Source organism: Diabrotica virgifera, chromosome 9, assembly GCF_917563875.1.
Source record: "Diabrotica virgifera virgifera chromosome 9, PGI_DIABVI_V3a".
Taxonomy (NCBI): domain Eukaryota; kingdom Metazoa; phylum Arthropoda; class Insecta; order Coleoptera; family Chrysomelidae; genus Diabrotica; species Diabrotica virgifera.
In genome coordinates, this window is record NC_065451.1 from 39,178,939 (window position 1) to 39,193,696 (window position 14,758).

General features: G+C 32.7%; 1 protein-coding gene across 1 annotated transcript; it reads right to left on the reverse strand.

The window, feature by feature from the left end:
* Positions 1 to 3,289: 3,289 nt before the first annotated feature.
* LOC126890921 (uncharacterized) lies at positions 3,290 to 4,495 on the reverse strand. Its single transcript, XM_050660090.1, has one exon. It carries the CDS (start codon positions 4,493 to 4,495, stop codon positions 3,290 to 3,292), a length of 1,206 nt encoding a protein of 401 aa, XP_050516047.1.
* Positions 4,496 to 14,758: the final 10,263 nt, after the last annotated feature.

Here is a 14,758-nt window from a genome sequence, read left to right on the forward strand (position 1 = left end):
TTAAAGTCTTCTACTTTAAAATGTATAATACATACCTGAATTGCTGATATAAATGAGTCAGATTAAATAAATTATTAGAAGAATTTTTTTGCTAAGCAACAACATTTTTGTTTAATCTAGTATTATTTTGTATTTTGACAACGACACCCGACTTGGGCGTCGAAACGTTAATAAAATCATTTTTTTTGGTAAAATTGTGGCTTATTTCCCATTGAAAATAGTTGATTATAAAAATGCCACAAGAAAATAGCTTCAGAACAACAATAAAAACGATGGGTATTAGGCGTAACAAATACCAAAATTACCAAAATCCTAATCGTTGAACAAAATAAAATTTCATAGTTCAAAATCGGTATACGTTAAATACATTTTCTAGGCTTCATCTAGAGCAATTTCATTCATTTTTTAATCCAAAATAACTCGAGTAGAGCCCACCTAACTAACGCATTACTAAATGCCAAAAATGCTTTAGTTTTGTGATAATATGTCAATTCAATAGTGGATTGACTAAATAAACTGTAAACGTTTTTTTCTTAGAACGTTTAGTAAAACTAAATACGTGTCTGTTAATATTCAAATTTATTCTATGTTATTGTCCAACTTATTTGTTTTTTCTATAAACATGTTATGAGTACAACAAAAATAAAAACTATACGTCTAGTACCATATTTCATTTCTGTACTGTCTCATTGATTATCGAATCATTTGGCGAATATGTACACTCACCGGCACAAAATTCCACCACCCAAAATTTTTGACAATCTATAACTTTATTATTTGTACTCCGATTTTCAAGATTCTTGCATCAATTTGTAGGTCTTTGCGTCAAGATATAAGAAATCTGGCCTGGCGCTAGTGGGATGTCCCTACCGATTTAGGGCCAATTTCTCATATCGAGTTCAACTCCAGCTTAACCTGAACTTCTAGTAAACGTCAGTTTAAAGTCAAAATCGTCTTTCTCAATTCGCACGTTTAACCGATGGCAGTTTAAACTTGAAAGATGCTTGAACGGTGGAATTCGGCCGTTCAAAGATTTCAGAACTCAGTTCAGATGATTCCATGGACTACGCATGCGTTGTATTAACACGAAACGCTGTCATAATATAAATATATCCCATTTTATTATATTAAGCCTAACGATAAACGATAACATTATTTTTGTTTTTATAACATTTATTTATAATTATTAAAATGACTATTTGACTATAAATACTTAAATTTAACTTTATTCAAAAACAGCATAAAAATGGTAGTTCAAAATGGCGACAGTTTTTTACCTTTTGCCATCTATTGGCATTTCTCGAAAGCTGTAGAACGAGCGCTGACATGAACGCGCAATGAGAAATGCATTTCAAACAAAACCACAGATCACGGGTGAACCTGGTTCAACTGTGTTAATCTATGGTTCAGTTGAACCGGGTTCACGGGTGATCTCCGGTTTTGTTTGGAATGCATTTCTCATTGCGCGTTCATGTCAGTGCTCGTTCTACAGCTTTCGAGAAATGCCAATAGATGGCAAAAGGCAAAAAACTGTCGCCATTTTGAACTACCTTTTTTATGCTGTTTTTGAATAAAGTTAAATTTAAGTATTTATAGTCAAATAGTCATTTTAATAATTATAAATAAATATTATAAAAACACAAATAATGTTATCGTTTATCGTTAGGCTTAATATAATAAAATAGGATATATTTATATTATGACAGCGTTTCGTGTTAATACAACGCATGCGTAGTCCATGAAATCATCTGAACTGAGTTCTGAAATCTTTGAACGGCCGAATTACACCGTTCAAGCATCGTTCAAGTTTAAACTGCCATCGGTTGAACGGGAATTGAGAAAGACGATTTTGACTTTAAACTGACGTTTACTAGAAGTTCAGGTTAAACTGGAGTTGAACTCGATATGAGAAATTGGCCCTTAGGGTCGATTTCTCGTACCTGCGGTAATCTATGGTTCAGTTGAACCAGGTTCACCGGTGATCTACGGTTTTGTTGGGAATGTATTTCTCATTGCTCGTTCATTTCAGCGCTCGTTCTACAGCTTTCGAGAAATGCCAATAGATGGCAAAAGGTAAAGGACTGTCGCCATTTTGAACTACCTTTTTTATGCTGTTTTTGAATAAAGTTAAATTTAAGTATTTATAGTCAAATAGTTATTTTAATAATTATAAATAAATATTATAAAAACAAAAATAATGTTATCGTTTATCGTTGGGCTTGATATAATAAAATAGGATATATTTATATATGACAGCGTTTCGTGTTAATACAACGCATGCGTAGTCCATGAAATCATCTCAACTGAGTTCTGAAATCTTTGAACAGCCGAATTCCACCGTTCAAGCATCGTTCAAGTTTAAACTGCCATCGGTTGAACGTGCGTATTGAGAAAGACGATTTTGACTTTAAACTGACGTTTACTAGAAGTTCAGGTTAAACTGGAGTTGAACTCGATATGAGAAATTGGCCCTTAGTATCATAATAACAAACAACAAACCCTCCAGGAGCGGATTCGCTAAAATTAAGGGGAAAGGAACAAATGCAAAATTTTGACGCCTGTCAAAATTTTCAATGTGTTTTAAATGTAATCATTTTTTTCGAATCCTGAGAAAACTAATATGTAAATATTTTTGAAAAATTTAAACGCAGAATGAAAAATTACTTTATTACTGAGGGCCGAAAGTCCCTTGGAATGAATTAAAAGTTTCTTTTGAATGAGATATTTGAAATTAAAAATCACACTAAATTTTCTCTTAGTTTTTCACCCCTGTAACTAATTAAAATAAACATTATAGAAGTTTTCAGGGACTTTCGACCCTCGGTAATAACGTAACGGCTTAAAGCCGAAAGTTCGTACCCATCCCCTTAACAAAAAAAAAATTCAAGTCTTCAAGTAGATATAATATTTTAATGGGGTTGGAATAATAAATATAAATTTAAATATCATATCATTATATTTATTACGTATTTATATCTATGTATTTATAGGTATATTATTATGTACAATGAAATAAGAGGAATGAACAAATTAAAGAAATTAAAGAAATTAATGATAATAACAATAAAAGATTAAAAGAGTGGTAGCAAAAATCAGAATTAAAAAGATAACATAATAAAAATAACATAGAAAATAACATAGAAAAATAAAATTTGAAGTTTAGACGGAAAAAAATAAATACAAATTACAACTCTATGTCACTATCGCTGTCATCTTCACTAGAATCGTTATCTAATGTTATAATTATTGGTTTAATATGTGAGGTTAATGTTCTGTAATGATCTTCCGTTTATATAACATGTGAAACACAATTTTGCCACAGTATTGGGGAAATCTTTTTTATTTCTTCTACAACATGTGACACCGATTCGCTACTAAATTTGGGAGAGCAGTTGTTTCGCCGTAAACTTTCCTTAAGTTGGCTCCAGATTAATTCAATGGGGTTGAAGACACAATAGTAAGGAGGTAATCGCAATACATTATGACCATCACGTTTGGCTAATTCGTCTATAACAAATTGTTTCTCAAACACTTTTGTGTGAAGAACTTCCAACATGTCTTTTTTTGTATATGTTTCTTCAAAGTACAAATCATTGTCATACAAAAAATCAGATATCTGTTTTTTTGTCGAACCTACACTGGGGATTTTTCTAATTTGTTCGCTGTGATACGTTGCGTTATCCATTACAATTACACTTTTTGGAGGCAAATTTGGCAACACCTTCTTTTCAAACCATTCCTTAAACAAGCTACTCGTCATATTTTCATGGTAGTCCAGCTTTGAATCTTTAATATTTTTTGCCGATAGTAAAAAACTTTCCCCTCCAAGCCAGCCATTTTTGGATCCAATGTTCAGAATAATTATTCGCTGACCTCTATTAATTGGATAATTGGGTGCACATTTAATAGAATCGTCTGTCCAACCTTTTTGAGCAGTATCGTGGGTATCGAACCATGTTTCATCTAGATAAAATATCGGTCTTCCTTCATCTCTAAATTTAGATATAGCATCCAAGTATTCATTTCTCCATTTAATTAGACGAGGAGAATCCACTATTGATGATTGCTTACTAATTTTCTTGTATCGAAAACCAATGTGATTCAAAAATCTTGATAAAGTTGAAGGCGAATACGTAATGGAATAGTCTTTAACAAGTTGATCGTAGATCATACTAAGCGTTGGAACTAGGTTCTTTGAACAGAAATTGTAAATTGCTCTTCTAATTACCTCAGCGTCTTTTTCATTTACTGCTTTATGTGTAGAAAAGTCACTCCGCTTTTTACGAGGTTGAATTCTATTCGTAACAATTTTCCACACTGTTGTATATGGCATCCTTGTCAGTCGAGATGTTGTCTTGATGAGGAATTTACCGTCTTCTGGATTTGGATTATCTTCTTTCACAGTTTGATAAACATTCCTAATAATTTCTTTGGCATCATCAGATAAATGTACACGTGTTTTACACTTAGCACTAGCTTCACCGACTTCAGACATTTTACTTGAATACTCGCGATCTAACCTTCTATCTAAATGCAAGAAAATAACTGCCTGAATGTGCAAATGTCAAACTTAAATATGTTCGCCCCCCTTTCATAATGTTCCATAATGTATGTTTTCTGGATAAATAAATGATACTTAATTTTACCTAAATACCTATAAGCACGAGAATTATGTGTAAAGCTATAGAATAATAATTAGAGGTATATCTTATCTTTAACTAATGCTCTTTCTAATGATTCTTTAATTTTTTTATTTAAAGATAGAAAGCTGCATTATCGGAAGTCCATTTTGTTTAAAGTGAAAACGATATAAAACACATTATAATCTAACTCCATAAAATTCACGTAATGAGCGCATTGGACGTAAAAATTGTTTGTGATAATTTGTAATTGATTCCAAGCAAGTTAATTTCAGATGACTAAACGAATTCGTCTACAGTAAACAAAATTTTTAATACATTGTCTAGAAATTATAATTTTAATAATTTATTTGCATTGATAGGTAACGAGTCAGTTCTGTAGATAATATAAAGTACGGCCCTAGTAGCTGTTCCAAAACTATTGCCACCCGTCGTGAAGACAATTGAGGGATTAGTAACGTCAACTATTTATTATGATACTAAAATCGGTAGGGATATCCCACCAGCGCCAGGCCAGATTTCTTATATCTTGACGCAAAGAATACATGTATTGATGTCGTTTGTTATTATTCCGGTAACAAGAAATTTTTGCTTAATTCGAAACTGGTTTCTTAACTAGTAAACAGTGTTTCCGATTAGCTCTTAGTTTTTATCAAAATTAAGGTGGTTTTACTTGTTAGAAAATTATCAAAGTTGGTATAATAGTGTATTATATAGTGCTTAATCCGATTTTGGGATCAAACTGTAAGTTAGATCATCTTTATTACTATTTTTTAATCAACAAACAGTAAACAACGGTTATAAATACCAGTAACGAGGTAATTAAGTAGCTTAATTACTAATGAACCTGTCCAAGCACAAGGGCCGTAATCAGGCAACATAGGCCCAATATGCAGGAAATTTCAGAGGAGAGATCTTCTGAACTTCAAAATTCTCAAGATGTCATTAATCCATCCAATCAATCAAAATTATATTCAACCGCTCTGACTCAACCTAACAAAAAATTCGCAAGCAAAAACCAAGCCATTTTATTCAATTCACTTCCAAATACAAAAATTGAAGATTATTTAAATGCCATAGCAACTAAAGTCGATCCCAATAAAATTCTCGCCATTTCCAGGATTGTAAATGATCGTATTTGCGTATATTTTACTACTGAAGAAACAGTCACCGAATTTTTAAGAACAGATAATGGAACAATAGTAATCAATCAGGAACGTATCCAAGCCAGGAAGTTAGTCACACCAAGCGAAAAACTGATAATTTCTAATGTCCCCCCATCAATACCTCACAGTATTATAGAGACTCAACTACAAAATTTTGCAATTCATCAAATAACTCCATTGGATTTTCTAAGAATAGGTACAACTAACTCTTTATTTAAGCATATCTTGAGTTTCCGACGCTATACTTACATTTCTCCTAAAAATCTGGAAAATATTCCTGAGTCTATATTAATTAACTATGAACAAATCAATTATCGAATTTATTTTTCACTTGAAAAACAGTCTTGTTACATTTGTAAAGAACAAGGTCATCTAGCCTCTCAGTGCAAAAAAAATACAAACACTCAAACATCTATCGAAAATTCATCACCTACTGCTCAACCAAATTATATCCAAAATTGCCACCCTATCATAACAGATGCTCAGCCAACTATCCATCCTTCACAATCTTCGCAACAATCCACCAGTCCACAATCAAAAGAAACAACCAATACTTCTCTATTTGATTCAAATCCCATTCAAACACCTATCCAGCCAGATAATGTTGAAATGAATAATCACAGCCAAAATCAACCTCCTACACCCTCTGACACTCAATCGTCTAAACGAGCGGTGTCAGAAATAACGTCTCCTTCAACATCAGTAGACCAGAACCCATTTAAAGAACCTCTGCGTAAATCTAAGAAAGCAAAAACTATTCCTGAAGATAATAAGACTTTAGCAGAAGATCTTATTAAATGCACTAGTTCTTTTTTCCAAGATAATTCTGACAACGGATATTTAACCCAGGAAGAACTAATTGATTTCTTTGAAAATGCATACGGCTCTGCAGATCCTCTCAGCATTGCAAAAACGTATACAGAAGATATCGAAGGACTACTCAATTTTTTAACTAAAATCCATCCAGCATTAACTCCCAAGTATCTGAAAAATCGCTGTACAAGATTAAAAACTAAGATTAATAAACAGCTATTATTATCCGCTTTCTCTACTGATCACAGTGAATACAGCAGCGACGCCTCTGCTGAAATTTAAAACAACATTCAACTGTATACTGCAATGGAACCTAAATGGGTATTACACCCATTTAGAAGAACTTAAATTAATTATTGCTAAGTTTAAACCATCTGTAATATGCCTACAAGAAACCCACTTCAAAGAAGATAACTGTCATAATTTAAGAAACTATACTCCGTACTATAAGAACAGAATAACTGCTAGCCATGCTAGTGGGGGAGTAGTAATATATGTCCATAACTCATTTAATACCGAAGTAATACGTTTAAGAACTGAGTTGGAGGCAACAGCAGTATCTATAAAAGGCCCCCACAAAGTCAATATATGTAATATTTATTTTCCTCCGAACTTAGACCCGTCCATAAAAGAAATAACTGAACTCTTCAATCAAATTCCAGAACCGCGTATTATATTAGGCGATTTTAATGCCCACAATATACTTTGGGGAGGTAAAAAAACAGATTCCTTGGGACGTAAAATCGAACAAATTGTTACAGATTCTAATATGAATATCCTTAACGATGGAAGAATCACAAGGTTCAATATTTCCACCGGCAATGGATCCCCAATAGATTTATCCCTCTGTGACCCTGTCTTACAACCAACTCTGTCGTGGGATGTGACATCCCATTTGCATGGAAGCGATCATTTTCCTATCCTAATTACGAACAATAACCATATCTCCTCATCAATTCCATCCAATAAATGGTGTCTGAAAAATGCAGATTGGTCTCTATATTCCTCTTTAATTTCACAAAAAATTTCTCAGTTGGTTCAGCCCTTTGATACAGACATTGATATTAACTCCAAAGTACTCCATCTCGTACAGTTTTTAACGTCAATAGCTCACGAGTCCATAGGTTATTCAAAATTTCCAAAAAAACGTGCTCCAGTCCCGTGGTGGAATTCCCACTGCGAAGCAGCAATTAAAGAGTCAAAAAAGGCGTTTTATAAATTAAGAAGGCACCCAACTTTAAATAACCAGCTAGAATTCAAAAGATTAAGGGCGTATTGTAGATACACCTTAAAGAAGAGTAAGAGAGAAGCCTGGGAAAATTATGTATCATCTTTAAATTCATCTACCCCGACTTCTGAGGTTTGGCAAATGATAAGCAGAATGTACGGGAAAAAATCATTTAACACCATTCATTACCTAGAACATCATAACCATATTTATTCAACTAAGCAAGAAATAGCCTCCGTACTAGCAAACGTATACCAACAACATAGCAGTGACGAAAATCTATCTACAAGTTTCCTAGCCCATAAAAATAAATTTAATAATGCATGTATAAATCTTGATGACCACAATAATTTACCTCTAAATGCCATATTTACGATGGATGAACTGTTAGAAACTTTAAACAAAGTTAAAGACACTAGCCCAGGGCCTGACAACATCCCTACGACATTTTTAAAAGCTATGCCAACGGAAGGAAAACAATATCTTTTGGATCTTTATAATTTCATTTGGACAAATAATGTTTTCCCCATTGATTGGTACGATTCCATTATTGTACCAGTTCTTAAACAGGGCAAGAATAAATCGGACCCAGAGTCTTACCGACCAATCTCCCTAACATCTAATATGTGCAAAGTACTTGAAAAAATGGCAAGCAACCGACTAATGTGGTACCTAGAAGATCGACAGCTACTTAGCCCTATACAAAGTGGATTTAGAAAGTCCAGATCTACATTAGACAACATAGTGGATATTGAATCTGTAATTCATGAGTCATTTGGATGTGGTCAAGAATGTCTGGCTGTATTTTTTGATATAACGCGTGCATATGATACAATCTGGAGATCAGATATCATAAGAATCCTTTCAAGTTGGTCGATTAAAGGAAATATTATCAAGTTTATTAATAATTTTTTATATAGGCGAAACTTCAAAGTTCGAATAGACAACTTTCTTTCAGACTCTAAAATCCAATTAAACGGTATTCCTCAAGGGTCTACTCTTAGTGTTGCACTTTTCCTTATTGCCATCAATGACATCGCTAAGTCACTTAGCCCATTAGTCAAAGCCCGTCTATTTGCTGATGATCTTGTTATATTCTGTCGTGGTAAAAATATATCAACAATGACGACCCATATACAGCAAGCCATTTACAAACTAGAGAATTGGTCGAATACTACTGGCCTAGAATTTTCACCCACTAAAACGAAAGCAATGATCTTCAGTAAAACTCCAAAGAAACAAGTAAATCCACCGAAACTCTTCCTAAAAAATTTACCAATAAAGTATTCAGAATCGATCAACTTCTTGGGAGTAAAACTGGATAGCCGACTATCTTGGCAAGACCACATCCACTCTCTCCGTCTGTCAGTTCAAAACGGCCTTAACTTAATGAAAAGTATCTCTCATAAACAATGGGGTGCCGATTTCCAAACTCTTATGACTGTATACAAAACCCTAATTCGTTCAAAACTAGATTATGCTGCTGTTGCCTACAACTCAGCCAAAGGTTCACTATTGAAAGTGCTAGACACAGTTCATAATTCAGCAATTAGAATTGCACTGGGAGCACACTACACAAGCTCAGTTGAGTGTATGTATGTTGAATCAGGCGAACCATCCCTCCAACTCAGGAGAGAATACCTTAGCCTCATGTATGCCTTAAGAGTATCAACTAACCCACATGTACCTGTTTATAAAAACACATTTACAGATAGATTTCCATCGACATTTAATTGTGGGAAAAGATTGGATCCTCCGTTTTATCATCGAGTGAGAGCAACGTTACAGAGCTTAGACACAATAATTCCACACACTTACAATACTTTTAAAGTCAGCCAACACATATTACCATGGACAATTGCTCTCCCTGCTTGTAATACAAACCTATCTGCATTCAAGAAAGGTGACACACCAGCAAAAATCTTCAATCAGAGATTATTAGAGATATTAAATGGTTTTAATGATCACATCCATATTTATACCGATGCATCCAGATCTGCAAATGGAGTAGGAGCGGCTTTCACAACAGATAACTATAACAGTTCCTACCAGCTCCCTCCCCAAACCTCCATATTCTCAGCTGAACTCTTTGCTATCCTCCAGTCATTAAAGTTTGTTAACACACATGACATCAAATTCTCAATAATCATTAGCGATTCCCTAAGTGCATTAACGGCCTTGAGGCGGGTATACCCCAAACATCCTATCCTCCTCTTAATTAAGGCGGAACTCTTGATATGCCAACAAAATCAAAGATTAGTTCAGTTCCTCTGGGTACCATCACATTGCGAGATAAGTGGAAATGATAAAGCTGACACATTAGCAAAAAATGCGAGTGAGAATCCCTTAACAGACATCATAACTACTTGCGTTCATACTGATCTAAAGCAATATTTTAAAAACAAGATCATGACAAAATGGCAAACAAATTGGAACGAATCAAACTCTACATTAAGAACAATCAAACAAAGTATATCACCGTCGAAACATCCTACAAAGAGAAGAGACCAAGTGCTCATGTCCAGATTGCGACTTGGTCATACGAAGATCACCCACGACTTTTTATTAAAGAAGGAAGCCCCTCCGATGTGTTATGTGTGTGATAGTGAACTAACAGTGCAACATATAATAATAGACTGTCCCCTCTACGTTATAGAACGGCAACATCAACAGTTACCAACTACAATTAAAGATTGTTTAAGTGAAAGTAATTCATGTAAGACTCTTAATTTTTTACGTACTATAGGACTCATTAACCAAATTTAATATACCTAAATTTTGTAATTTGATGTAAATACAGTTCATTGCTAATAACCCTTGTGGTTGAAGCAAATTGTAAATAAAAAAAAAAAAAAAAAAATTTTTGCTTAAGGCTGTATGACACTATGCATTTTCTTGTATCATTTCTGATATCGTTGCTGATATGTCAAAAAAATGCAAAGTGTCATACTCAGATACAAGAAACGATATCAGAAACGATACAAGAATTTGTGTCAGACACAGATTCTTGTACAAAAACTGCGCCAATTTCTGCGCAAAGAGCAAAAACGTAAAACCTGCTGGTAAAACATCTAATGCCATAATGGCGGCTTTAAATGGGATCATATGATTTACGTCTTGATGAATTTATTTGTGTTTTGGTAGGTATTATTTATAAATCTTTTATTGATACTATATAGGGTGAGACAGATAACTGGATTATTAGAAATATCTCGAGAACTAAAGGTAACAGAATCATGAAAATTGGAATAAAGTTGTTTTGGGGGATGATCTATTAAATGAAAATATTTTCATCTCTTTGCAACTTCCGGTTACACCGGAAGTTGCTTATAACTTGGTTTTTTAAATGGGACACCCTGTATATTTTTACATTTTTGGATTCTCCTCAATATCTTCTTTCTTAAAATATGAGATTTTGTAATATTATACAGGGTATTTTAAAAGATATTTACGTTTTTTTATTAATTTCGTAGCAATATTCACACCCTGTAGAATTGTAATAGTTTGACCTTAAAAACTCTGCTTACGTTCAAGTGATTTTTAATATAGTCTATTATTGTTAAGAATCATTAGTATAGCTAATTTTGAAATTTTAGTATACAGGGTTGGTCGAAACTCAAAATGAATATTTTCTGAGTTTTCTTAAATAGAACACCCTGTATTTTAGTATTGTAATGAAATGATATTTCATAGTACTTTTTTGTTTTATAAGTATTCCCTATATCTAACTGCTTTAATTTGTGAGTTATTGGTGATTCAAGCTAAACATTAATTGTAACAAAAAATACGTAAAATTTTATTAGGTTGGCCGTGAAAATATTCAATCACAAATAATTTTTCAGAAATAAATACATATTAATCCATACTGATCCTTAAAATTACCAATAATGGTTTAGCTATCAAAATACTTACGTAGTTAAGATTGTTGGTGCGACTAACAATTAAGCACAAATTAAAGCAGTTAGGTATAGGGAATGCTTAAGAAATAAAAAAGTACCATAAAATATCATTTCATTACAATACTAAAATACAGGGTGTTCCATTTAAGAAAACTCAAAAAATACTCATTCCGAGTTTCGACCAACCCTGTATACTAAAATTATAAATTTAGCTTTGCTAAAGATTCTTAACAATAGTAGACTATATTAACCCTTAACTACAGACATCCGGTATTTTTTACCGGCGGGCATTCCCAAAATGTGGATTTCGTGGTAACCTCACAACGTACAAGTTCATGTGTCTCTGTACCTCTCGGGCAGTTTGTATAACAATGCTAGTCAAAGCGTGTATTGTGTATTGTCAATATTTTCTTTTCTGGTACACATCAAAAATCTTAACCGGTAAAAATTACCGGATGTCTGTGTTAAGGGAGTATTTTTATATGAGTACTATATTTGTAAATCTGAAATGTTTACATTATTTTTTTGTGTTTTTGGGGAAAAAGTAAAGAAATGGACTGTGGAAGACATCCTGGACCTTCAATGAAGGTTAAATTTGAAGATAAAAATTTTGAGGCCACTTTGCAAAAATGGAATTGCCATTTAATTTTATTACAATTTTACCCCTTGAAGATTTTTTTTCATGGATGTAAAAATTTTCGTGGATGCTATTTTATATTTCCTTTGTGATTCTATGTTACGTTTATTTGTTAAAAAAAGTTTAAATTTTTGTCCATAGCATTTATGGCCGTTTGTTTCAATAGACCAAAAATGTTACCAAAATTCTGGTTTAATAGATTATTCTTCAAAAATCTTGTATCATATTATTAAAATCACTCATTTTACCATTTTTACCATATCTAGAGACTCCATAAAAACACATAATGCAAAAAGTTTTTGTTTTTTATTATTAACTTTATATTTTGACTCTATTTTATAATGACCGGTAAAAAATACCGGGAGTCTGTAGTTACGTGATAATATTGGGATGTCTGTAGTTAAGGGTTAAAAATCATTTGAACGTAAGTAGAGTTTTAGTTGTCAAACTACTACAATTCTACAGGGTGTGAATGTTGCTACGAAATTAATAAAAAACGTAATTATCTTTTAAACTACCCTGTATAACATTACAAATCCTCATATTTTAAGAAAGAAGTACAAAAATGTAAAAATATACAGGGTGTCCCATTAAAAAAAACGAAGTTATAAGCAACTTCCGGTATAACCGGAAGTTGCAAAGAGATGAAAATATTTTCATTTAATAGATCATCCTTCAAAACCCCCGTATTCCAATTTTCCTGATTCTGTTGCCTTTAGTTCTCGAGATATTTCTAATAGGCCAGTTATCTGCCTCACCCTGTATATGGACTACTGTTCTACTAATACTAACCATTATATTTAGCTCCTACATTTAGTTTAACTATAACTTTTGTATTCATTTTGTTGCATGATTTTTTAATAGAGGAAAATACAATAGTTCCTAATTAGACCGGGCAGTATCGTCGCCCCCGCTAGCGAAATTATTCCAATTCGATTTTTTTGCACAAACTTACTCAAAAAGAGGTTCTTATAACATATCCACAGGGTTCCGGTCGGTGCCGTGGTCGGAAAAATGTATAAACAATTTTTTTTAAACAAATTCACAAAAATAATTTTTTCATTTCGAACAAATTTTTTTTAGATAAATTGGCTTATTCTAAGCAAAAAAGGTCTCTTGATATTTTTTTCTAAAATTGATTGTTGTCGAGTTATATGCGATTAAAAATTTGAAAAATGCGAAAATGGCTATTTTCAAGGCTTAATAACTCGATTAAACATTATTATTATGAAATTCAAAAAGTGACCAAATCAAGTTTCAAATCCCTTCTTCAAGGTCCTGAAGAGACTTTTGTCATTATTTTATTAGAAAGCTGTTATTTTTAATTATTAACAATTAGCGCTATAGTTCAGGATGTATCGTCGCCCCCGTTAGTGAAATTATTCCGATTCCATTTTTTGCAGAAACTTACTCAAAACGAGGTCCTTATAGCATATCCACAGGGTGCCCGGCGGTGACGTTTCGAAAAATTGTTTAAACAATTTTTTTTAAACAAATTCACAAAAATAATTTTTTCACTTCGAACAATTTTTTTTTAGATAAATTGGGACATTCTGAGCAAAAAATGTCTCTTGTGATTTTTTCTAAAATTGACTGTTGTCGAATTATACGCGATTTATAATTTGAAAAATGGGAAAATGGCCATATAACTCAACAACAATCAATTTTAGAGAAAAATCACAAGAGACATTTTTTGCTCAGAATAACCCAAATTATCTAAAAAAAATCGTTCGCAATAAAAAAAATATTTTTGTGAATTTGTTTAAAAAAATTGTTTAAACAATTTTTCGACCACGGCACCGCCCGGCACCCTGTGGATATGCTATAAGGACCTCGTTTTGAGTAAGTTTCTGCAAAAAATGGATAATAGCGCTAATTGTTAATAATTAAAAATAACAGCTTTCTAATAAAATAATGACAAAAGTCTCTTCAGGACCTTAAAGAAGGGATTTGAAACTTGATTTGGTCACTTTTTGAATTTCATAATAATAATGTTTAATCGAGTTATTAAACCTTGAAAATAGCCATTTTCGCATTTTTCAAATTTTTAATCGCATATAACTCGACAACAATCAATTTTAGAAAAAAATGTCAAGAGAACTTTTTTGCTTAGAATAAGCCAATTTATCTAAAAAAAATTTGTTCGAAATGAAAAAATTATTTTTGTGAATTTGTTTTAAAAAAATTGTTTAAACAATTTTTCGACCACGGCACCGCCCGGCACCCTGTGGATATGCTATAAGGACCTCGTTTTGAGTAAGTTTCTGCAAAAATGGAATCGGAATAATTTCACTAACGGGGGCGACGATACATCCTGAACTATAGCGCTAATTGTTAATAATTAAAAATAACAGCTTTCTAATAAAATAATGACA